This window comes from Schistocerca americana, chromosome 4 (genome assembly GCF_021461395.2).
Source record: "Schistocerca americana isolate TAMUIC-IGC-003095 chromosome 4, iqSchAmer2.1, whole genome shotgun sequence".
Taxonomy (NCBI): Eukaryota; Metazoa; Arthropoda; class Insecta; order Orthoptera; family Acrididae; genus Schistocerca; species Schistocerca americana.
The window spans coordinates 127,042,766-127,070,491 of NC_060122.1; the positions used below are offsets into that span (position 1 = coordinate 127,042,766).

General features: G+C 43.1%; 1 protein-coding gene across 1 annotated transcript in view; it reads right to left on the bottom strand.

Moving 5' to 3' along the window:
• The window catches only part of LOC124613298 (carboxypeptidase B-like), a 171,617-nt gene that overhangs the window by 39,578 nt on the left and 104,313 nt on the right, over positions 1 to 27,726 (bottom strand). The window contains exon 4 of the mRNA XM_047141994.1: positions 175 to 320. Coding sequence (XP_046997950.1) covers positions 175 to 320 — 146 coding nt within the window. The remainder of the gene's footprint in view (positions 1 to 174; positions 321 to 27,726) is intronic.

Sequence of the window (27,726 nt, forward strand, 5' to 3'; positions counted from 1 at the left end):
ATTTAGAATAAAGTGAATTAAGGAAAGCACAGGTATACTTAATCAGAATGAGCGAGAGATTATTGGCAAACCAACCGTATTTGTATAAGTTGATCTTCTTCCTTACTGAAGCGTTAAAGAGTGAGCAAGAAATGTACGAGGAGAGGCACAAGCATGTGCCGAGTCAGTACTTACAGGCCCATAACTGTGGAACGTCAGATAAAGCTTGATGCGATCGGCGTTCGCCAGAATGTAGTCCCTCAGAGCCCTCGTTTCGGGCTCGGAGAAAACTTCAGCGCCTGCGTAAGTAGTCGCACACGGGTCGTCACTAGCACCTACCTCTGGAACAGACACAGACGTAAACACAAAGCTTTAGTTTCGAAATACTTGCTTGAAAACACCCAATAATATTCACGTTCGTCTACAAAGGTCACATTCACTAACGTTCGTAAACTACGGGATTTTTGAGACCCATGAAAATAGGTAAGTGGCTACAAATAACGTATCAAAAATGGTTCAAATGGCTCTAAGCACAATGGGATTTAACATCCGAGGTCATCAGGCCTCTAGACTTAGAACTACTTAAACCTAACTAAGGACATCACACACATCCATGCCCGAGGCAGGATTCGAACCTGGGACCGTAGCAGCCGCGTGTTTCCGAACTGAAGCGCCTAGAACCACTCGACCACATCGGCCGGCTGTAACGTATCAAATGATAGATCTGTAACAGATAATATCTCAAAGCTTTTCTTTAAACACGGTACCGGGAAGTTAGTTTGGATAACCGCCGATAGGGTCGCACTGGCCGTAGTTGCTGAAGATGGCGGCGAACCAGGCAGACAAAGCATTTTACGTGCTTGCCAGTCGCTAGCGAGTGTGCAAAGAGATTACCAGTTTCATCAACAGAAAGTTTACAACAGCATAGAATAGTCGTACAAGAAATTTAGGAAGGATTGCTGTCTTTGCGATGCAAAACTTTCGTGCCGACAGGCCGTGTCTGATCAGACAATGGACCGTGTGGGAGACGAGAAGGGCCATTTATGGCCGAAGAGACGACGGTCGCTAGGGGCACCAGGTTTAAGAGTTCGCTTAAGTACCCATCTGATGGGCCTCAAATTTCACGGAAGGCCTACCGCAACAACGAAAAACTACTTCAGCACGTTACATGTTACAAAGTACCGGGGAGGTTTCTTCACATGTAACATACAACTTACACAGCTAAATCGTGTTTTGTTTAACACGTTCATATGAAATTAGATGACATATGCTGTATTTATTTCCTAGTTCCTCCGATGAAAAGTAGAATAATTTGTCAACTATTCATTTAGAAGTTGCATTAACACCCTTGTAGATACAACTCCTGATATCTTTTAAAGCTTATAGTGAAAACAGAAAGAACAAGCGAATAAAATTATTCTGGGCTTGAGGCCGCATTTTCAACTATAAAATTCCGACGTTTCGGCGACTGTTGCAAGGCGCCTTCCTCAGGGTGTATTGCTAACTGCTGAATGAGCTCTAGTTTGGTTACTTACATATTATGGAGGAGTGCTGTCATTGGATATGACGGTGAGGAGGAAGGGTATTAGGAGTTTACTTTTTGCCTTTGCGTTAGGTGTTTTCATTGGCGGAAATAGGTGTTTTCCATTGGAGTTTCCTCTATTGCTTGACATTGGTGGAAATCGGCGAATAGGAAACTGAGTGGCGACTGTAGCGTAGCGTTGTTTACTAACAGCCTAGAATCGGCTAGGCCGCGTCAGCGCTCTGTGTACCCTCCGTCGCTGTGGCCCACCGCGATCCTGTTGTTTTGCGACAGCTGTGGTTCTGCAAATCTGTCACTGCTGGCAGACAGGACGCTGGAAGTCGGTACCCGTCTTCTCTATTCATATTGTTGGGTCGCTTGGCTATTTCTATAGCCTCTCTAATCTCCCTCCTCAAATTGTTCAAATGGCTCTGAGCACTATGGGATTTAACATCTGAGGTCATCAGTCCCCTACAACTTAGAACTACTTAAACCTAACTAACCTAAGGACATCACACACATCCATACCCGAGGCAGGATTCGAACCTGCGACCGTAGCGGTCACGGGGTTCCGGACTGAAGTGCCTAGAACCGCACGGCCACCGAGGCTGGTGCCTTCCTCCTCAAACTAAACGGCTGTTTCGCCACTACGCGGGCCACTCGAAATTCGATCTTCATTTTGCACTGTTCCTGATGTTCTGCCACTGCTGATTTCTTGTATTGTTTGAGGCGGATATATCTCTCGTGTTCAGTTAACCTTGTGCTTATTGGACGCCCAGTCTCACCTAATAACACCAGCCCACATTCGCACCCGATTTCCTAAACAGCGTTCGTGTTACACCTCCACTACAGAATCTCGAAGAGTTGTGACACCGCTTTACAGCAGGTGTCCTTACCGTCACTCCTGATGTGCTACGTCCTGAATGGGCAGAATTGGACCATCGATTAGGTATGCGCCATGTGAGAAAGACTGGACCCATAGAACATTTATAAACATTGTACAAAAACTTTGAGAGTTTGTCTTTAACATACTGTAACATTCATTAAGTTGTTCTCTGCCATTACCTGTACCGATTTTTTTGTTGTGCTTCATGGATTTCATACAATGTCCAGTCACATCAGTGTGACCACACACCAGTAGCCTTTTGCCGTACGGACCGCTGCGCTAGATTTCTCGGTTGAGGACCATCGTGCGAACAGCCCGATCGATGTGGTTCCACAGATTCGAGGTTGGGGCTTTGGTGGCTAGGCAGTACGATAAACTGATCCCGGTGCTCGTCAAACGACGTACGTACGTTGTAAGCTGTGTGACACATTCCATTGTCCTGCTGCTAGATGCCGTCGTGCTGAGAGAAACAAACTGCATGTAGGAATGGCCGTGGACGCCAAGGACAGGTGCATACTTGTGTTAATCCATTGGGCCTTCCAGAACGACTAAGTTCATCCATGAAATTCCACGAAAACATTCCCCAGTCCATAACACACCATTGTAAGCCCTTGACCCTTTGCTTTCGTGCTTTTCACGTCGTACAGGCCAACGGCCATGTGTCATCTGGAGAATAAAACATGAGTCATCTGAAAAGCCACCTGGCGCAACTCAGTGGTAGTCCAGATACAATAGTGGAGGGCGAATTCCAACCTTCGTCGCTGCAGAGACCAATACACAGCAACGTTCACTGGACTGTCATTGAGGAGACACTGTATTGGTAGCTCTTTGATTTATTTGGAGTCAGCAGTTCAATAGATATACGTCAATGCGCTCGCACACATGTCGTTCATCCTTGAAGTGTATGACCTACGGTGCATCGACTTGCCTCAGCACCGTTTTTTGACACTGCTGCTTTAGCATGCACGGGAAAACTTGAACCACTACGCCACCCGAACTGTTTACAAACTTAGTTTTTCGAAAATACTTCCACCCTAACACCAATGACCTAATCGTTTTGGATGTCAAATAAATCGCCACGTTTCCGTATTACGATAACGACTGTACTGTTTTCGACGTCCCCGCCCCCTCCCACTCCCTGACACGCTTTATGTAGCCTCCACTGCTAGTACTTCCACATGTCGTGTATGAGTGGTTATTGCACGGTGATGCCAAACATAGGCGAGAGCCACATTTGACTGGACCATGTAATCGTTCAAAAATGTTCAAATGTGAGTGAAATCTTGTAGGACTTAACTGCTAAGGCCATCCGTCCCTATGCTTACACACTACTAAACCTAAATTATCCTAAGGACAAACACACACACCCATGCCCAAGGGAGGATTCGAACCTCAACCGGGACCAGCCATACGGTCCATGACTGCAGCGCCTCCGACCGCTCGGCTAATCCCGCGCGGCGGACCATGTAATTACCCTGTACACTACATCATGGTGATGCTGTGACGAGATAACATGCAAATATGTGTAACACTAAAAGATACCAGTAACAGGCAGCATAATGTGCGTGAAACAGTCGCTGCGGACAGACGCATTGATCAAAGTACTTGTACTTGTTAAGAAAGGTCGTCGACTACTGCATTTATTATGGGCTTATATAGCTCATGTCAGACCGCTGCAGCGTTGAGGAACGCTTTTATGCTAACGTATTATTATTATTATTATTATTATTATTATTATTTTTTTTTGGTCCATGAATATCTCCCCTATAATGCACGTGGATTCTAGAAGCAGATATCTTGTGAAAATCAGCTCCAACTCGTCCTCCATTACATCCAGACGAATGTAGATGATGGCGCCCACGGCGAAGCCGCATTCTGTGGCTTGTGGAAGGCATTAGACTCCGTTCCACTCTGTAGTAACATTGTGACTAGATTCTAGACTTCCTAGCAGACAGACTTCAGTGCAGACTTCAGTGCAGACATGGAACAAAACCTGCTTGAAAAACACAAACACACCATAGCACCATCGCCTCCGAATTTTACTGGTGGCACTACACACGCTGGCAGACGACGTTCACCGGGCATTCGCCATACCCACGCACTGCCATCGGATCACCAAATTGTGTACCGTGATTCGTCACTCCACACAACGTTTTTCCACTGTTCAGTCGTCCAATGTTTACGCTCCTTACACCAAGCGAGGCATAGTTTAGCATTTACCGGCGTGGTGTGTGGCTTATGAGCAGCCGCTCCACCATGAAATCCAAGTTTTGTCACCTTCCACCTAACTGTCATAGTACTTGCAGTGAACCCTGAAGAAGTATGGAATTCCTGTGTGATGGACCCTCATCAACTGTCGGCGGTCTCTGTCAGTCAACAGATGAGGTCGGCCTGTACGCTTTTGTGGTGTACGTGTCCCTTGACGTTTCCACTTCACTTCACAGTTGACCATGGGGTGCTTAGGAGTGTGGAAATCTCCCACACAGACGTATGACACAAGTGACATCCAATTACCTGACCACGTTAGAAGTCCGTGAGTTCTGCGGAGCGCCCCATTCTGCTCTCTCACAATGTCTAATGACAACTGAGCTCAGTGATATGGAGTACCTGGCAGTAGGTGGCAGCACAATGCACCTAATTTTTCGGAGTGTCCGGATACTTTTGATCACATAGTGTACCTTACAGCTATTGTGTGGAACGTAATCTCAGTTGGGTGTCCGCCATTATGGGGTCTCCCAGTTATTCTCAATTGTAACACCTTCTAGACTTCTGGCCCACCCATTCTAAAGGAGTTGCATTGTCAGGCAGACCAAGAGAAGGTTGATGCTTGTTACAACTGGAGTTGAGTCTCAACGTTAATAAGTGCAAAGTATTGCTTACTAATGTGCAGAAAGACACATTGCTGCTCTTTTATATGCGGAGCGATCAACAAATTTTTATTTGAGGACGTTGCTGCGGTGTATATGCAACGTATCGCAACTTGGATGCGACAGTATAAGCACCGGCATGTAGACGAGCGATCACTTGGGTATTCGTGTTTTTCCTAGGTGCTCTGGTTTCTTTCGACGTTGTAAGTTTATGCACTAATGTTCCGGTGGATGTCACTCTTAAAATTATTGAAAATAACATTCGACTACATAAAACTTTGAGTGAGTTACAATTGTCAGAACTTATGTCACTATTGCAGGCTGTATTCGATTATAATTACTTTCAGTTTAATGGCAAAATGTATGAGCAACCATTCGGCTTATCAATGGGTTGCCCATTAGCTAGTATCTTAGCCGACATCATTGTGAATGCTTTAGAAGAAAATATTTTCGAAAATAATCCTGTATTATGTAATATGATTACTTTCTATGCTCGTTATGTTGATGGCATACTCAATTCAAGGAAGTGACCAACATCTGCAAGTAATGTTACATGTTTTTAACAGTTTTCACCAGAAAATGAATTTCACAAAAGAGAATTCAGTTTCTTGATTTTAAACTTAAGTTATTTGACAACACGATTAGCTTCGACGTTTTTCGTAAAAATACTTTTTCAGATAATACTACCCCAGCAGATTCTTGTCATCCTCAAGCTCACAAAGTTGCCTTCTTTCATTCTGCTGTTCATCGTGCTCTGAGCACACCTTTAGAACAGAATTATTTAGAAAAAGAAATATCTTTAGTAAAATCAATAGTTACTAACAATGGATACGACCCTAAGTTATGTGACCAAATTGTTAGGAAAAAAACAGCTGTAAAATGTTCAACCTTAGGAGAAAACAGGGCGAAAAATAGTGAGGTTAATAACTTTATTTCTATTGCATTTTTGGGGAACGTATCATATAAGACACGGAGACTTCTACAGAAGCAATACGGTTACAGAGTTGCCTTTTCCGTAAATAATAGCTTGAAGCAAAGAGTGATTCATACTACTGGGGCACGGGAAGAACTTGGTACGAAATCCGGAGTTAACAAAATTTCTTGTAACGACTGCACAAACTATTACATTGGACAGACAGGTAGACCCATTAAAGTAAGATATAAAGAAAACATGCTAGGTAAAAATGGGGAAAACGTATATAATTCCACGTTTGCTGAACATATATGGCTCTTACAGCATACGCCACGTAAAGTGGATGACGTAGAATTGCTACACGAAGTGAGTAAGAGTTACAAACTTGATCTGCTCGAGGAATTAGAGATTTTCAAGCATCTGTTTCAAAAAGATGGTTTTATTCTTAATGAACAGGTGCAGCTTAGAAACAAAAATTCTTGGATAGTTTCAAACCCCTCTTTGCTCTAATGTAATATAGTCTGGCTGACTAGGAGTTAGTTTTCTTACCTGTTGATGCTGGTGAGATGCGCCTTTCCTGTCTTGTTGAGATTTTACGTATTTTTGATGGTTGCTGTTCATGGCTTTCAATGTGTATGTGTGGTTAAATAATTCTGTTATGTTTTACTCATGACGACGGATGGTTTCGTTTTACTATAACATTTTTGTTGTTTTCGCTACTATGTATTCTAGTCTTTAAGTTACGCAAGGTTGTTGCCCTCTCTCGTTTGATGTGTTACCTAGCGCAAGCTCCATCTGCTTGGCACTAGGACGCACGTAAATTGGTTTCATACTTTCTAATGTACGTAGGTGTTTTTAAATGGTTCTCATATGTATTATTTATTAAGACAGAAGGTATGAATTAGAAAAACGTTTAATAATTTTGATGTCCAGACGTATGTATCCATGGGTTTTTATTGCGCGCGAGTGTCTCACGCATACCACAAGTGCCCTCTCTCCGAGAAACTGTCTGCCCTAGGGCTTTAACACCCACTTCACGCTAGTCCAGAGGCGAAGTTCTGATGCTATGCCGTGTTCGCATCTAACTTCTCTTCATAATTATGTTGTATAAATGGAGATGATGTTTTAACTACTGACGACGTCTTTGGCACGATTGTTTTATGTATCTCCACTGCAGGATGTGATTTTAATAAGTAACTAAAAGCTTTTGTGCTTGTAATACTTTGGTAATTCTACGGTAACTTAAGCTACACGTGTTTTTTATTTCTCAGTTATCGTGCTAAGTTTTTGTTGCTGAAGGTGTCTTCTTGTTCAGGTGTATTTTGCTTCTGATGAAGGTACATTTAGATATACCGAAACCGTGGTCAAGGATTGTAATAAATCTTTATCCTGCAACCGTTTGGCTGTTATCATTTACCGTGAAGATTTTCAACAGTTCCCGTTTCAGCCGTGTTTAAAACCTTAAGTCAATATTCGCAACTCCGTCGTGCTGCTGCTAGATATTTCCCACACTAACAAACAGTACCCCCCCCCCTCCCCCCCTTAACCACGGACCTTGCCGTTGGTGGGGAGGCTTGCGTGCCTCAGCGACACAGATAGCCGTACCGTAGGTACAACCACAACGGAGGGGTATCTGTTGAGAGGCCAGACAAACGTGTGGTTCCTGAAGTGGGGCAGCAGCCTTTTCAGTAGTTGCAGGGGCAACAGTCTGGATGATTGACTGATCTGGCCTTGTAACAATAGCCAAAACGGCCCTGCTGTGCTGGTACTGCGAACGGCTGAAAGCAAGGGGAAACTACAGCCGTAATTTTTCCCGAGGGCATGCAGCTTTACTGTATGATTAAATGATGATGGCGTCCTCTTGGGTAAAATATTCCGGAGGTAAAATAGTCCCCCATTCGGATCTCCGGGCGGGGGCTACTCAAGAGGATGTCGTTATCAGGAGAAAGAAAACTGGCAGATCGGAGCGTGGAATGTCAGATCCCTTAATCGGGCATGTAGGTTAGAAAATTTAAAAAGGGAAGTGGATAGGTTAAAGTTAGATATAGTGGGAATTTGTGAAGTTCGGTGGCAGGAGGAACAAGACTTCTGGTCAGGTGACTACAGGGTTATAAACATAAAATCAAATAGGGGTAATGCAGGAGTAGGTTTAATAATGAATAGGAAAATAGGAATGCGGGTAAGCTACTACACACAGCACAGCGAACGCATTGTTGTGGCCAAGATAGACACGAAGTCGTCACATACTACAGTAGTACAAGTTTATATACCAACTACCTCTGCAGATGACGAAGAAATTGAAGAAATGTATGATGAAATAAAGGAAATTATTCAGATAGTGAAGGGAGACGAAAATTTAATAGTCATGGGTGACTGGAATTCGAGTGTAGGAAAAGGGAGAGAAGGAAACGTAGTAGGTGAATATGGATTGGGGCTATGAAATAAAAGAGGAAGCCGCCTGGTAGAATTTTGCACAGAGCACAACAAAATCATAGCTAACACTTGTTTTAAGAATCATGAAAGAGGGTTGTATACATGGAAGAACCCTAGAGATACTAAAAGGTATCAGATAGATTATATAATGGTAAGACAGAGATTTAGGAACCAGGTTTTAAATTGTAAGGCATTTCCAGGGACAGATGTGGACTCTGACCACAATCTATTGGTTATGAGCTGTAGATTAAAACTGAAGAAACTACAAAAAGGTGGGAATTTAAGGAGATGGGACCTGGATAAACTGAAAGAACCAGAGGTTGTACAGAGTTTCAGGGAGAGCATAAAGGAACAATTGACAGGAATGGGGGAAAGAAATACAGTAGAAGAAGAATGGGTAGCTTTGAGGGATGAAGTAGTGAAGGCAGCAGAGGATCAAGTAGGTAAAAAAGTCGAGGGCTAGTAGAAATCCTTGGGTAACAGAAGAAATATTGAATTTAATTGATGAAAGGAGAAAATATAAAAATGCAGTAAATGAAGCAGGCAAAAAGGAATACAAACGTCTGAAAAATGAGATCGACAGGAAGTGCAAAATGGCTAAGCAGGGATGGCTAGAGGACAAATGTAAGGATGTAGAGGCTTATCTCACTAGGGGTAAGATAGATACTGCCTACAGGAAAATTAAAGAGACCTTTGGAGATAAGAGAACCACTTGTATGAACATCAAGAGCTCAGATGGAAACCCAGTTCTAAGCAAAGAAGGGAAAGCAGAAAGGTGGAGGGAGTATATAGAGGGTCTATACAAGGGCAATGTACTTGACAATATTATGGAAATGGGAGAGGATCTAGATGAAGATGAAATGGGAGATATGATACTGTGTGAAGAGTCTGACAGAGCACTGAAAGACCAGAGTCGGAACAAGGCCCCCGGAGTAGGCAACATTCCATTGGAACTACTGACGGCCTTGGGAGAGCCAGTCCTGTCAAAACTCTACCATCTCGTGAGCAAGATGTATGAAACAGGCGAAATACCCTCAGACTTCAAGAAGAATATAATAATTCCAATCCAAAAGAAAGCCGGTGTTGACAGAAGTGAAAATTACCGAACAATCAGTTTAATAAGCCACAGCTGCAAAATACTAACACGAATTCTTTACAGGCGAATGGAAAAACCAGTAGAAGCCGACCTCTGGGAAGATCAGTTTGGATTCCGTAGAAACACTGGAACACGACTTATCTTAGAAGAAAGGTTAAGGAAAGGCAAACTTACGTTTCTAGCATATGTAGACTTAGAGAAAGCTTTTGACAATGTTGAATGGAATACTCTCTTTCAAATTCTAAATGTGGCAGGGGTAAAATATAGGGAGCGAAAGGCTAATTACAATTTGTACAGAAACCAGATGGCAGTTATAAGACTCGAAGGACATGAAAGGGAAGCAGTGGTTGGGAAGGGAGTAAGACAGGGTTGTAGCCTCTCCCCGATGTTATTCAATCTGTATATTGAGCAAGCAGTAAAAGAAACAAAAGAAAAATTTGGAATAGGTATTAAAATCCATGGAGAAGAAATAAAAACTTTGAGCTTAGCCGATGACATTGTAATTCTGTCAGAGACAGCCAAGGACTTGGAAGAGCACTTGAATGGAATGGACAGTGTCTTGAAAGGAGGATATAAGATGAATATCAACAAAAGCAAAACGAGGATAACGGAATGTAGTCGAATTAAGTCGGGTGATGCTGAGGGAATTAGATTAGGAAATGAGACACTTAAAATAGTAAAGGAGTTTTGCTATTTGGGGAGCAAAATAACTGATGATGGTCGAAGTAGAGAGGATATAAAATGTAGACAGGCAATGGCAAGGAAAGCGTTTCTGAAGAAGAAAAATTTGTTAACATCGGGTATAGATTTAAGTGTCAGGAAGTCATTTCTGAAAGTATTTGTATGGAGTGTAGCCATGTATGGAAGTGAAACATGGACGATAAATAGTTTGGACAAGAAGAGAATAGAAGCTTTCGAAATGTGGTGCTACAGAAGAATGCTGAAGATTAGATGGGTAGATCACATATCTAATGAGGAAGTATTGAATAGGATTGGGGAGAAGAGAAGTTTGTGGCACAACTTGACCAGAAGAAGGGATCGGTTGGTAGGACATGTTCTGAGGCATCAAGGGAGGGAGACCAAGAGATAAATACACTAAGCAGATTCAGAAGGATGTAGGGTGCAGTAGGTACTGGGAGATGAAGAAGTTTGCACAGGATAGAGTAGCATGGAGAGCTGCATCAAACCAGTCTCAGGACTGAAGACCACAACAACAACAACAAACAGTATTTGTATAACGTTCTATTTGATGCCATGTAGACGGCATAACAAAGATTCTGTGATACATCCACAGGGTTATAGATGAGGGAGGATGATGGCTGATTTGAAATGACTACATATAGTAGATTGTGTGCTACATGGGGAATCACTTAAGATTGCAACACTAGATTGAAGTCATAAGTAATGTATGCAATCCTATAACCAATAAACTGGCTTTTCAGATCTATAGTGTTACGCTTTCTGACAGAAATTCTGTCTGAGATTTGGAATCAAGTCTTTCTATTCAACCACACACTTCCGCTGGGTCCTATGGATATGACTTTTAATGATTACATCCACTGGTCGATCACATTCATGGCACTGTCATACCTCGAAATGAGTCACCTTTTTTGAACCTATCTGCTAAGGACCCCGCACAGCAAAACTCTAGCATGGTTGTAGAGAGTCTCTCTGCATCTTGTAACTGTTCCTCAGTCTCTACCTCACTCTCCCTGCAGCTTTATCCGTGATATTGTTCCTATTTCAATGTGAGGTCTGTTATATCTACCACTTTCTGCATTCTGTGGAGAAACAGGTTGAGCTGAGTTAATGCGAAAGGACCATGTCTTAACCACTCGGTGCAAATAGGAAAATGTTATCGTAACTCTGCCAACCATGTACAATGTGTAAGTCCAGCGCCAAATGAAGTTTTCTTCTGCAACATCAGGTAGCAGAAAAGACAATAGGAGCAGTTATGGTGGTGTTTCTTATCAGGAAAATTAGGAAGACTCCACATCATACAGGAACTGAAAGAAGGATGAGGATTTTGCTACTGCATGGTGGTGCATTTCCCAACTACATACAGGTACTACAGTCTAAAGGAGATTTGCATCTCTCAGGATGCATTCATGACTATCACCAAAACATTCTCCCCCTCCTCATTTTTTGTACCATCTAACAGAAAAAACTACGAATTATAAAAACTTTCACCACATCACCCAGCAGAGAACTCAATATGACATTACTGTGGCCACCTCTTCTCATATATCAGAAACAAATACCATCTGCGGCCTAACATCGATCCTACATGGCGATACTATTAAATACATAGGTATTAATCCGTTGGAGCAGATGGTCGGTGATCGAAGTCACTTGCAAAAAAATGGTTCAAATGGCTCTGAGCACTATGGGACTCAACATCTTAGGTCATAAGTCCCCTAGAACTTAGAACTACTTAAACCTAACTAACCTAAGGACATCACACACACCCATGCCCGAGGCAGGATTCGAACCTGCGACCGTAGCAGTCCCGCGGTTCCGGACTGCAGCGCCAGAATCGCACGGCCACCGCAGCCGGCGAAGTCACTTGCAAGACCAGTGTAAAGCTTCATCACCTGCACTGCAGGAGGACCACATCCTACAATCACAAGAGAGAGTCACTGTGTTGTTCTTTCATAAGCAGTGTAATACATTGTTCTTCTGATGTAACACATCCAAGCAGTGTAAGACTACAGCTTTGTACACTGCCATACATTTTCTTTTTCCACCATGACTTCAAGGTCTGTGTTACGCTGACATTAACTCTTGTTGAGCCATTCACTCATACAGAAAGCTGGAAATCACATGGTGTAAACTCTTCTGCTGCCACAACACACAGGAAGGTTGAAATAAAAGGCAGAGACAGAGACGGAGACGTTGACAAAAACTGGAGGACACCGCAAGGTATGAAAACTGAAAGAGTTTGCGGCATTGTGAAGCATTTCCAACAGCTGTCCAAAGGTGGTGATCTCTACATTTAATCTCATCTTCCACAGTGATGGGGTAGCAGATCTCTGGGTGTTTTGTTTTTCAAAGAGAACCTGAGCATTGATTCCTCACATTGGTGGTGCATATTGCGCCCAGGTATGTGAGCGCTGTTTCAGTGTCCTAGGTGATACTTACCCTGACCTGCAAACCTTTGGAGACTGCGCCTTTCATTTTAATAACATACAGTGCATAACTACATGTAGAACAATGGGTGTTCTGCAGGAGCCACAGAGTACAGATGGTATGTGCCATCAGTTGTCAGTCCCACTAGTGGAGGGATGGAACGATTTTCAAACACTCCGGCGAAATGTAACAACCTTCATCACACCACTTTTTTCGAATTTTCATCATTTTTACGTATTTCCTTCAATTTTCGTAATTTTTTCAGGTTTTCCGTGATTTGAGCGCATTTTACTCAGTTACTTGAGGTCCAAACTACCACTCTCGACGAGTTATTACGTCAACAAAACCTCTCACTGCGTCGATCTCATGATGCTAACAGAGGATGACATTGCAGAATGGCCATCAATTTCTGTTTCATTGATAAACCAACGCCTCCATTACTTCACGGGGGTCATATACATGTGGATGTACCATGTGCTCTGTTACACAGCCCATATCACATGATAAAAATATTGTTTTCTTAGTGTAGGTGAAAGGGTACAGTACCGCCCGACATTGAAAATAGGTACAACATACTTCATTATTTTTGTCAGAACAACACATTTTTTTGTAAAAGAACTCAATTTCAATTAATACAGCGAAGCCGGATACCAGTGTGGGAAAGAATGACAATTTATTTATTTAATTGATCACATGTGCGCTCCCTCAAAATAAATCCCTACATCCAGTTTGGTGAGATCTGTGAAATGAATGAATGTATGGTCGTCTGCTAACCGCAGATAGTGAATGTGAATATATGATCATCTTTGGACGATCCTTTGGCCACCTTTGGTTGGACCAAAGAGATGAAATTTACCTGAGCTTTGAGCGCCTGAAATGTGGCTGATTAATACGGTAGCAAGGTGCTCCCCCACTTCAGCAGAGGTGCGAGAGGACCTGAAGAACGGCCATGTTTCAGCACTCTGCCGCTGGATCTTGTGTTGTTGAGACCTGTCTTAGTTGTGCTCCGTAAAGACAAAAGAGTGGAGACATGGTATGCATGTGGAATATTTAAGATTAGTTTGAAATAATAATTTCTCTATTTCAGGAACTTTTGTTGGGAGAATTAAATGTCAGGCAGGTAATATTAATAGGATCGTAGTAATCTCCGGAAGTGACCGACGGTCACAATGAAACCACGTGTAGCAATAAGTTGAAATACTTCCGTGTGCTTAAGTTAAGCTGAATTACTAGCGTGTGTACAATAAGTTGAAATATTTAAGAAATAGCGTGTGTACCATAAGTTGAAATATTTAAGAAATGGCGTGTGCAGGACTTGAAATTAGAGACGAGTACTTCCGTGTGGTAAGTACTGTGTGAGTCTCAATCTGTGTATGAGACAAAGGATAAGGTGAAGTACTCGTCCATGGTATCAGTTGAGGACTCGCGTGTGTGATGAATATGTTCTTAATATTACTTTGCATGATATGATTCCGTGTGACGCTAGATTCAAACTCTGAGAGAGAAGCAAGGTGAGTCGGCCGTCTATCCAGCAACGCCACTTGGCTTGGATTGCACAGGAAGACGTGCATATATCTCCAGAGTTCATAGTAGGAAAGTAGAATTACAAAGTGGGGCAGTGTCGTGTGAAACTGGGATAAATACTAATTGAAGTGGGAAAGCTGAAAGTGATAGTGTTGTGACTCTTTATTGCATTGTATTCCATGTTGTAGCGTGGTGCATGTCATGTAATTTGGGTATGTGTGGTTTGCATGGGAGAGTAGCAAGGTGGTTTCAAAAGATTAGTGGGTTATGCTTGTTCCTTCGGTACCGCTCGGTCTGGAGAAAAGTTTCGTGGTGATGATTGTGAGAGTCGAAGTGTGAGGTATAATAAAAGATCCACCATCCTATCCAGAAAGTGCACTGTAGCATTAAATAATTACGAGACCATAAGGTAGAGAATCACCAATGTAAAGCCATGCCCACTGGGCGGAATTTCTCATGTGTTATTGTTGTAGGTTATAGAATTTGTGTGTTTAGGTTATAGAATTTATCGGAATAAATAAGATAGTGAAAAGAAAAAGATTGGTGGACTTTTCCTTCGAACTGTATGTTGTCATGATGTCCCGAATTTATAATGTGTGCGCCATTCATATTCAGTGCGGTGGCCACGTGTTGATAAAAGCCGTTAAATAAAAGAAAAAAGAAAATGTGGTATTGCCAGTGCGTAGTGAACAGTCAGAGTTCTGTAAATTACTGATAGTCAGATGTGCGTTTCCGTTGCGTATTATTCATACAGGAGGTTGATTAGTGACTTAATTGTGAGTACGAGAGTTCATGTTACTCGATAAATAAGAATGAATCCACTCGCTTGGCAGACCACTCATCTTGCAGGCCTGACTGCTTGATGCCACAGTATGAGCAAGGCATGTGGCTGCCTCTCATAGGAAACGGCCATCAGCAGGAAGGAGGTGAAAAAACTACGTTCATTAGCTGAAATACTTTATAAATTCCCCCCCTACTTGAATGGACTCGCAAAGTATTCTCGCAGTCGTAAGATAAAGTACGAATTTCAGAACTATAGCACTCAGTCCTGTTTATCATAACGAGCTACCTCTTCGTTGAACCTGTAGGCTAAAGACCCTGAGCAAAACTCTATATGGCCTGTCTCTATGCACCTCATAACTCTTCCTCTGTCTGTTACAAATTCTTCCTGTAACACTGCCTCCGACTTAATTTGAAACTGATCAGAAGTAGAAGGTTATTGTACCCACTACATCCGACGTCTCCTGGAGGAACAGAACGGGTTTAGTTCCATGTAATCAAGGAACTTCGTATTTTTGCTTTTGCAAAGAGCAGAGCACCTGACTTGTACTGACCGACGCTAGCGATGTAGACCTGTTTCTCATTCCAATACTGTTACTGCCTTTCTGTGAAGACTGTTTCATACCAACCTCACATCAACTGTCCGATTACACACGATTTCTTTGGATGCTTGCTTGCCGAGCAGTTTACCACATCTTATTGGTGTGTAGTAGATACGAGCCTGATACGTTTGAGAGGGTTGTGATATAACAGACGATCAAGAAGAAGAAGAAGGAGAAACATTTGAGTTATGTGTGATGGAGCTGTAGATGGAAGGAGTTTTAGACATTCTACGTAAATCACTTGTGCTGTCAGTTCTGTAGAATTGTTGCAGTGTCTGGATTCCATACCAAAATGGTACTGGGAAGAGAGAAATGATCATAGAACATAAGGACAAACACATAGCAGTGGTGTTTGGTATGTGAACGCCTTGCTGCACTAATTTCGTGAACAGAACAGACTCTCTTCCACACACGCAGCATCTCCCAAGCGTATGTACACACAGGGATTGCAGTACCTCATGAAAACCTGTCACTGACTTAGGATCACTGCAGTTATGAAACTGATGACGTGGTTTATGTTCAAGATGTGGTACAAAAAAGGAGTACTTCACACACATCTTCGTTCATCTAGAGGAGGGTGTTGAAATAGATTTTGTTGTGGCGTAACAAGACAGCTACGCCACACTGAAGTAGCCGAAAGGCACGCGTTAATCTAGAGGGGTCTGAAACAGGATACGTAATGAATGGTAGCAAGAAAAGTACGTAGCTGATGTAATACTTAACTTTTAATCTATCCTTGTTGTATACATCGTTTTTCTTGTTGAGACATGCTTTAGACGATAACTATCAAACTATGTAAGGCTAATGGCGCCTTGCTAGGTCGTAGCCATGGACTTAGCTGAAGGCTATTCTAACTATCTGCTCGGCTAATGAGCGATGCTTCGTGAGTGTAGTCGCTAGCAATGTCGTCCGTACAACTGGGGCGAGTGCTATCCCGTATCTCGAGACCTGCCTTGTGGTGGCGCTCGGTCTGCGATCACACAGTGGCGACACGCGGGTCCTACATGTACTAAATGGACCGCGGCCGATTTAAAGCTACCACCTAGCAAGTGTGGTGTCTGGCGGTGACACCACAGATTTTCTATCAATGTACATGATTCATTACACGTGCATTTGAAGTCCTTTGCTGACACTCACGTGGGGAGGTTTCCTGTTAATGTTGTAAATGGCGGCTTTACGTCAACCAAACTACACTAATTTGTACATGACTCAATCACAACTGGTACACGCTGAAAGAACAACGGAAAACATAGTTAAATGTGTGGTAAATGATCTGCAGCGGCATCCCCCTATGTCTAGAATGCATCAGTCTACCATTAAATCACACCTCGTTACAACTCCTCTCAAGTGATCAATCCATCTACTTTGTATCATCCTTTGACGCAGATCCACACCAATTTAGAGACAGATGGTTCTCTTTTCCAGGAATGAATCAAAGTAAGCAGTCGACGAGACTGTATTCCTAATACCTCAATAGACATATATCAGAATGTTACTAAAAAGCATGCAGCAACTGTTCTTTATGGTATTTGTTAGGTGACACTACATGGCAGTGACTGGTAGAGAGAATGAAGAAGAACAATGTAAATACGGTTTGTTAGGATTTAAAATCCCTAAACAGTCTTGCACAGTGTAAAACACAGCATTCATTCAGCAGTTGTATATTGTAGCCCCCAGCTGGAAAAACAACGCTCATTAGCTATAGAAACTTTATAAAAATCTATAAGGTGATTACTGATAACTTTGGGGTCATATATGGGCATGTGATCGGGTATATATAAATTTATTAATCTACATTTGGCGGTCATCCATATTAAACATTCTATTCCAGCCACCTTATCGCTTTCCGCGAATATGTCTGTTTCCCTGGTTGCCAGTGCTCCCATCTCAATTACACTACTGGTCTTTAAAACTGCTGCACCACGAACACGACTTGCTACAGACGCGAAATTTAACCGACAGGAAGAAAATGCTGTGATATGCAAATGATTAGCTTTTCAGAGCATTCACACACGATTGGCACCGGTGGCGACACCTACAACTTGCTGACATGAGGAAAATTTCCAATCGATTACTCAACACGAGGAAAGTTTCCAACCGATTTCTCATACTCAAACAACAGTTGACCGGCGTTGCCTGGTGAAACGTTGTTGTGATGCTTTGTGTAACGAGGAGAAACGCGTACCATCACGTTTCCGACTATGATAAAGTTCGGATTGTAGCCTATCGCGACTGCGGCTTATCGTATCGCGATATTGTTGCTCGCTTTGGTCGAGATCCAATGACTGTTAGCAGAATATGGAATCGGTGGGTTCAGGAGGGTAATACGGAACGCCATGCTGGATCCCAACGGCCTCGTATCCTTAGCAGTCGAGATGACAGGCATCTTATCTGCATGGCTGTAACGGATCGTGCAACCACGTCTCGATCCCCGAGTCAACGAACAATTCGACTACGTTTGCAGCAGCATGAACTATCAGCTCGGAGACCATGGCTGCGGCTACCCTTGACGCTGCATCGCAGTCAGGAGCGCCTGCGATGGTATACTCAACGACAAACCTGGGTGCACGAATGCCAAAACATCATTTTTTCGGATGAATCCAGGTTCTGTTTACTGCATCATGACGATCGCATCCGTGTGTGGCGACATCGCGGTGAACGCACATCAGAAGCGCGTATTCATCATCGCCATACTGGCGTATCACCCGGCGTGATGGTATGGGGTGCCATTTGTTACACGTCTCGGTCACCTCTTGTTCGCATTAACGGCACTTTGAACAGTGGACGTTACATTTCAGATGTTTTAAGACCCGTGGCTCTACCTTTCATTCGATCCCTGCGAAACCCTACATTTGAGCAGGATAACGCACGACCGCATGTTGCAGGTCCTGTATGGGCCTTTCTGGATAGAGAAAATGTTCGACTGCTGCCCTGGCCAGCACATTCTCCAGACCTCTCACCAATTGAAAACGTCTGGTCAATGGTGGCCGAGCAACTGGCTCGTCACAATACACCAGTCACTACTTTTGATGAACTGTAGTATCGTGTTGAAGCTGCATGGGCAGGTGTACATGTACACGCCATCCAAGCTCTATTTGACTCAATGCCCAAGCGTATCAAGGCCGTTATTACGGCCAGAGTTGGTTGTTCTGGGTACTGATTTCTCAGGATCTATGCACCCAAATTGCGTGAAATGTAATCAAATGTAAGTTCTAGTATAGTATGTTTGTCTAATGAATACTCGTTTATCATCTGCATTTCTTCTTGGTGTAGCAATTTTAATGGTCAGTAGTGTATAACTCGTATTCCTCTTGCTGTCCCATACTCGTTCCCATTTACAAGAATTTTCCTGCACCCAGAAGGAGACATGCAAGTACTCCCTCATTCCTCTCAATTTCCTCCGAATTCTGGCGCAGTTTCTCTCAATTTATACGCATTTTCTATCAATTTTCGTAATTTTATCGTTTTTATGTCACTTCTCGCCACGTATTCTAAATCTGCGACGTAGAATGGCAGGTGCGCTGTGTACAGACATCTGCAAGATGAGTGGGCTGTATGTATGAGAGTCTGCCGTCTAGCGAAGACAACTACTAGGATCACGGTTTAGTGCTACTCAGTATATAACAGTCCACTCTGTCTCGTAGTGGTATTTGTTGTTGTTACTAATCCTATCACGTGGTAGGGCCTTTCCTCCCTCTTAGCCCTGGTGTAACTGAGTGAACAAACTTAGGAATTCTACAGTGCTTTATGAAATACACTTAGCAGACGTGTAGTGGTCAGTAATTCCATAACCATGACGACTATAAACTTACGCCGAAATTTGAAATTCCAACTATGATTTTATACTGCACCACTTCCATTGAGATATAAAATTCACGATAGGTCAATTTATTATTTCCAATAGTGGTACTGCCAGAAAAGACACCAGTCCCACCATTCTGTGGATAATTCAAGGACATATCATGAGATTGAGCTGAAATTTGAAATTCTTTGGTACTTCCAACTATTGGACTTCCTACCAAACTCTGCTAGTAATACCAGTAGAAGGCAAGGGAACAAAAGTCTAGAAGGTTTTGAAAACTAGGCGCTTGTGGGTTCGAATGCTGCCAAAAATACCACTCCTACTATCCACCAATCGGATGCAAGGAAAAACTGCCCCTCACAGAGGGTATCAATTTAATTAATTAATCAATCAATGTGATAGAATGAAGGAATACTTCCAAAAGATCCATCGCTGGTGATTTAGCAGGTATCCACTGCTATGTTTATGACAATAGGAGTTAGTGTGGCACATGACAGATGCTCACTGGGCGGGAAGCAGTCATTTGAGAGCTTGAGAGAGAAAGAGAGAGAGAGAAAGAGAGAGAGAGAGAGAGAGAGAGAGAGAGAGACAGAGAGAGAGAGCACTTGTTTTGATAACAATTTCTCAGGTATCAACATAAAAGAGGTGCCACCACCCAATGCAATGTTCGGAATTCCTAGATCAAAGGAGGCCGATATGTGGTCCGTTTTCGGTGGCTTTTAGTATTGTGATCTGTAATTAGGACATTGCATGGATTTTGACCTCCATGGTTGCACCTGGACAGCAGACACATGCGTGGGACATCCCAATCAGTGGCTGCTATACTGCACTTCATTCCATTCCTCGGTGCTTACAGTTATAATGTCATGGGAAGTGGGCTCGGGAGGCAGATTGAGCTGTATCTAAGTGAGGGAGCCCTGTCTTCTGCTAACTGATTAAATAGATAATATGCACCAATATATTATTGACATTGATTTGAGATCCTACCACTCCAGCTCAGAGTGAGTCTTCATCAACCAACATTTTCTGAGAGGGGTGGCGAGGGAGTGGGTGAGGGGTGGAGCAGGAACATCCTCTGGTGGTGGCACTGTGCACTATCTCAGTCTATCCCTGCCTGTCAATGTGAACACATACCACGAAAATTTTACAACAGGTCAAGACTTGGAATCTGCAGTACTGTAATTATGTAATTAGGACATGTAATTGTTGGATATGATCTTTTCCCGCCAAATAAAGAGATTCAACCGTTGATTATTTAATTTTTCAAATACACAGTATACCCTCTGCTATGTAATTGACATTGACTTCAATTTCGTATCATGATATTCATTCTCACCAGCACATAGTGAGACCTTTTCCCACAAATTCCCAGATGAGAGGGGGGAGGTGAAGTGGGGGATGGGAGGTGAGGTCTGAGGGATTTCGAAGAGGAGGATGGATCCATTAATTGATCAATTTAATTAATTACTCAATTAATTTGATATCATAACTGTTTGTATAGGCAACAGAGAGTGGAGAGGGTTGGGTATTTTTCTGAGGGTGTGGTGGGGAGGAAGCGAAAGGGGTGATGGTTTCATAGAAGAACAGATTATCCACAGAAGGTCATAAATGAACCCTCAGGGGTCACAAACCACTTAGCAGAATCATAGGCTAAGGTGAGGGGAAGGGAACATAAATCAGTCAAGTTAGGCCCTGAATGCACGCTATCCACACTAACAAATTGGTGTAGAATGAACATCACCCTACTACACACACTACAGCCATAAAAGTTCAATCATTGTTTGGAAACATGAAGTCCACTGGTGGCTGCAAATGCTCAGCAAGTAGTCGAATGTAAAAATTTCCAGTCAACGATCAGTTCAGTTGAACCAGAGGACCCAGTCCATTCCATGTAACCATAGCACACACCTTTATGGAGCCACCACCAGTGTACACAGTGTCTTGTCGACAACTTTGGTCAACGGCTTTGTGAGGTCTGTGCCATACTCGAACCCCAGCTCTCATCAACTACGAGTGGGACACATCTGCCCAACCACAGTTATCCAGCCAGCTATGGTCATGAGCCAAACTCTGGCTCCAGTTGTCAGAGACTGTAGTCATGTGTGTGTTTGTGTGAGTGTGTGCATGTGTGTATATTGTCTATTTTGACACAGGTCTTGTTTTCCAAAAGCACACTCTCTGACAGTCGTTTTGCTGTGCCATTCTGAGACTCAGCATATCCAATATATGGTAAGTAGCAACTATCTTTTCATTATATTTTTTAAATTTATAAATCTTTATTAACAGTTACATCTTTAATTAAGCATTTATATTTGCAATGAAAACTGGAATTTTGTATAGAATATGAAATAACCATTTGAACACAAACACTTTTAATGAAAGTGATTGTCTTCTCTAAGTTGTAATTGCATATTGCTTTTAATAAAAACGATAGATACGTGTAACTAAGCATATACTTAATGAATTTTGTGTTTAAATGATTTAAGTGTGCTAACTGAACAGGGAAAAAATGGTAGGAATAATGCCCAAAAAGAGCCGGCCGGTGTGGCCGTGCGGTTAAAGGCGCTTCAGTCTGGAACCGCGTGACCACTACGGTCGCAGGTTCGAATCCTGCCTCGGGCATGGATGTGTGTGAAGTCCTTAGGTTAGTTAGGTTTAAGTAGTTCTAAGTTCTAGGGGACTGATGACCACAGAAGTTAAGTCCCATAGTGCTCAGAGCCATTTGAATGCCCAAAAAGAGACTAGAACTAGGGACCCAATGATAGGTTGTCCCGAGCGCTACAGACTTTTTTCATGTTTATGCATTGTACGCTTCGCAGAAATGATCATAGAACATAAATGTTTGGCGAAAAACTCGGCAGCAACTGGGAACAGAATCCAGGTCACACACATGGCAAGCAAGAATTCTGCTACAAAGACAGGCAGCACACTGGAAACTTAGTTGTCTTTTACAGAGGTAAAAATACTTAGAAAACTTCGAATTCGATTTTTCGAGAATTTATCATGGCTGTCTTCAACTGCTGAGGTCGATTTGTATTTGAATGCTGAACTTCAACGTAAATATAAAAAATTTACAAAAATGCGATTGCTGTGTGGCCTCCTTGTTATATGGAGAGGAATGGATGGATGTAGACGTAACATCAGGTGTACCACGCGGGGTTTGTTGGCAGCACTGCTGTTCACGTTTTTATTAGTGATATAGCAAACAATATTGTTAGTTACCTCAGACATTTCGCAGATGATACAGTTGACTACAATGAAGTGCTGTTTCAAAAACATTAGCACAAACATCCTATCAGATACTGATAAGATTTCAAAGTCATGTAAAGATCGGCGGCTGGCTTTAAATGTTTGCTAATGTAAAGTACCACACTCCACAAAAAGCGAAAAACATAGTATGCATGCGGCATCATGCGCTACCTAATATGTTCCAAAACGCCGCGCATTTAAAGTGCATTTTCTGGGGCTCACACCCTCTGGTTCTATTGGTAACAGAAATGAATATTTAAGTGTTTTCGGTAGCGCTTAGGATAGAGATCACTTGTATACTGAAGGATCACCTTGCTTTAACTGTTCTACTGTACAGGTACAAAGTTTGAATAGTACACATTACCTCCATCTCGGGAAAATGGAGCACCTCGGTTGCTTCTGTTTGCGCTGTATGTAGTCTCTGGTGTGCCTTGACGTGCCTGCGGAGGTACATGTAGTTGAAGGCCGATTCTTGATAAAACTTGAAAAACATGGTTTTTTGGGTACCAATACGGAGCCGCGGATTCCAAGCCGCCTTTGCACAGAAAATGGCTTGAATTTTGACGATATATTTTTAATATCAACCATGAACAAATGGTTCAAATGACCCTAAGCACTATGAGACTTAACACCTGAGGCCATCAGTACCCTAGACTTAGAACTACTTAAACCTAACTAACCTAAGCACATCACACACATCCATGCCCGAGGCAGGATTCGAACCTGCGACAGTAGCAGCAGTGCGGTTCCGGACTGAAGCGCCTAGAACCGCTCGGCCACAGAAGCGGGCCCCAACGTTGATCATTTTATTGTTATCTTAATCCATTTCCGAGATACAGAGATTCAGAGTTACCTTACTTGTACACATAAAAAGCTCACTAAAATGTTGTCTGAGGCGAAAATGCAGTTTATAGAGTGACGTGACACAGAGAATAAGCTGTGAAGTGTCTCCGTTACCATCAGAAAGCTTCCGGGAACGCCATGTTGTAGTACTGAAGGGCTTGAAATATTTTTGTGCACGTAAAATCCGGTCTGAGACGTAAAAATAGTTTTGCGTTATTTCAAATCAAATGGCTCTGAGCACTATGGGACTTAACTTCTGAGGCCATAAGTCCCCTAGAACTTAGAGCTACTTAAACCTAACTAACCTAAGGACATCACACACATCCATGCCCGAGGCAGGATTCGAACCTGCGACCGTAGCGGTCACGCGGCTTGAGACTGTAGCGCCTAGAACGGCTCGTCCACCCCTGCGTTATATAAATTTGATATAAGTAAACTATCAAAATTTTACTGACTGATAAATTTCTTTTCATATACCCTACTGTAGCAGGGAAAAGAAGGGAACCAGTGGAAAAATACTCCTATCGGAGCACAAAAAAGGCTAATATGCTCCTGTTTTAAAAGCTGCTGTCTGAAACGTGGTGTAGCAGGGGTCTCATTCTACGTACCTCGTGTTCTTTAAAAATGTCCCCAAAAAGTTTGGCATGTGAACCTACTCGCAATTCTTACGCTAGGAGAGAAGGACACATTGGCAGTAGGTAACCGAAGGAAAAGAAATAAATACTGGAAGACATCAGACTGTGGCTGAGGTATAGTAAGAGCGATGGAGAGAAAGGTGGACAGTGCCGGTAGAACATAGTTGACAGTGGCTGAACAGGACTAGGAAAAGAGTGAAGGTGACAGCGCCAGTGGGAGAGGAATGGTTTAAATGGTGCAAATGGCTCTGAGCGCTATGGCACTTAACATCTGAGGTCATCAGTCCCCTAGACTAAGAACTACTTAAACCTAACTAACCTAAGGACATCACATACATCCATGCCCGAGGCAAGATTCGAACCTGCGACCGTAGCAGTCGCGCGGTTCCGGATTGTGCCCTAGAACCGCTCGGCCACCGCGGCCAGTGGAGAGGAATGAAGAGAAGAGAAAGTGCAAGTGGGTGAGAGTCGGTGATAGTGAGAGACAGAGTCTATGAGAATGACACCGAGGAAGAGAGAGAGACTGACAGTGAGAAGAGACAGCAGTAGTGGAAGGAATGAACGAGACTGCAGAATCAAGAGAAAGAGGGAAATAGTGTGCAGTGAAAGGAGGCAACATTTGTAGGATAGAACGTAGGGGACTGTCGCTGTGAAACAGTGACAGAGACACAAATGACAATGAGTTGGGTCGAATGAGAGTGAGAAAGCATATGTGGGAACGGATGGGTGTGAGCGACTTACAGTGATGGACAAGTGGGTGTGAGCGAGTTCCAGTTAGAGAAGCTTGTGGGGGTGAGAGGTGAGTTGCATGTAAAAAAAAAGTGCGCTATGTTCGTATACAAAAACTTTTGGGGAATGTTTTAATGGCGCTCAGGAACGTAGAATGAGGTAGCTGGTGCCACACATTTCAGTCAGATTCCTTTAATAAACAGGAGCTTTTTTCCTCTATTACCAATCGTCTGATATAATTGTGTAAACTTTTTAGCCAGTTTCACCTGTGCTCGCAGTTTTGTGGTAATATTCAGGCTGATAATCTCCGAGATAAGCACGTACCAAATCAACAACCTGCTCCAGCTATTGAAATTGTCTCACTAGGCCCCACGAACATCTTCATCAACAGTGGACGACCTGGTTTCACAGTACAGGCAAATGACTTCGAGGAAGTAGAACAGGTGGTGACGAGAGCTTTGGTAGCGTTTGCTGATTACCATGACAATAATCATCTGGATCCAGACCGACACAAAGCTCAGACCTGCGCTTTTGACCTATGTAACAAACAGGCAGGAAGAAAACTACAAGTGATTTAGAAAGGCATCGAGCTGCAGCACTGTTTGAAATCCAAATGCCTTGGAGTTACCTTATGCAGATCCATCACTTACTAACGGCACAGCGTGGAAACCAAACCTCATCCGGAAACTCGTTGTTAGTAACTTGGGGGGAGGGGGGGGGGGGGGCAAACCCTGGTGGCCCGTACGTCTGCTGTGGCACTCCCTGGGCTGGTGAACATGTCTGCCCAGTGCGTTATAAATCCGCTCACTCGAGAAAAGTAGACGTAGCCCCCAATGAAACTGCAGGGTCAATTACTGGGTGCCCGAAACCAAGACCTATTGATAAACTGTACGGTGCGGCAGGCACTAATCCTCCTCTCGCAAATTCCGAAAGGAAGAAAATGAGTTACACCCACAGCATGTACATACTCCAACGAGACCTAGATTGAAGTCTAAGAAGAGCTTTCTACTGTCAACATCTGCACTGAATGCATCAGCCAAGAAAGCCAGAGAAAAGCTATGGGCAGGGTTTAAGCCAGTAGAGTACTTACACGCCACACACAACTTGAACTGGGCCACATGGTGATCACTGAAGATGCTACGGACGGGCGTTGGAAAATCTAAGGGCAATCTAATGAAACTGGTAAACTTACAACACTATGTGAATCTGGAGAAAACACACAATGGAACATCTGCGGCAATGTTTATGTTGCCATGCTTCTTGCAACGAAGAGGAATTGTTCAAGGCAGAAAAAAATGATGTAGTTGCCGCTCGTTTCTGGGCAAAGATCAGGTTATTTCAATTTTATTTGTGTGAATATGAACACTGAAGCTCCAAGAAACTGGTATATGCATTCGTATTCAAATATGGAGATATGTAAACAGGCAGAATACGGCGTTTTGCTCGGCAACGCCTATCCAAGACAACAAGTGTCTGGCGCAGTTGTTAGATTGGTTACTGCTGCTACAATGGCAGGTCATCAAGATTTTACTGAGATTGAACGTGGTGTTGTAGTCGGCGCACGAGTGATAAGACACAGCATATACAAGGTAGCTATAAAGTGGGGATTTTCCCGTACGACCACTTTACGAGTGCACCGTGGTATCAGAAATCCGGTAAAATGTCAAATCTCCGACGTCGCTGTGGCTGGGAAAAGATCCTGCAAGAACGGGACCGACGACTACCGAAGAGAATCGTTCAATGTGGCAAAACTGCAACCCTTCCGAAAATTGCTGTAGATTTTAATGATGGGCCATCAACAAGTGTCAGCGTGCGAACCATTCAACGAAACATCATCGATATGGGCTTTCGGAGCCGAAGGCCCACTCGTGTTCCTTCGATGACTGCACAACACAAAGCATTCGCCTCACCTGGGATCGTCAACACCGACATTGGACTGTTGATGACTGTAAAAATGTTGCGTGGTTGAACGAGTCTCGTTTCAAACTGTATCGAGCGGATAGACATGTACGGGTATAGAGACAACCTCATAAATCCATGTACCTGCCTGTCAGCAGGGGACTGTTCAAGCTGGTGGCGGCTCTGTAATGATGTGGGGAGTGTGCAGTTGTAGTGATATGGAACCCCTGATACGTCTAGACACGACTCTGACAGGTGACACGTACGTAAGCATCCTGCTGGTCACCTGTATCCATTCATGTCCATTTTGCATCCAGACGAACTCGGGCAATTTCAGCAGGACCATACGACACACCACACGACCAGAATTGCTACAGAGTGGCTCAAGGAACACTCTTGTGAGTTTAAACACGTTCACTGGCCACAAAATTCTCCAGGCATGAATATTATTGAGGAAATCTGGGATGCTTTGCAGCGTGCTGTTCAAAAGAGATTTCAATCCCCTCGTATTCTTACGGATTTACGGACAGCCCTGCGGAATTCATGATCTCTATTCCCTCCAGCACTGCTTGAAACATTAGTCGATTCCCTATCACGTCCTGTTGCTGCACCTCTGCGTGCTCGCGAGGCCCTACACGATATTAGGCAGGTATACCAATATCTTTAACTTTTCAGTTTATAAATTCATTTCATTTTATTACCTGAAATTGTAAATTTATAGAATCCTCTGTGTATTCTTCTGACTGTAGTAAATAAATAAGCAATGGATGAATTTCCATATCCAGTTTGCCACTCAGAACAAGGAATTAGGTAATGGTGTGATATTTAAGGCAGGGTG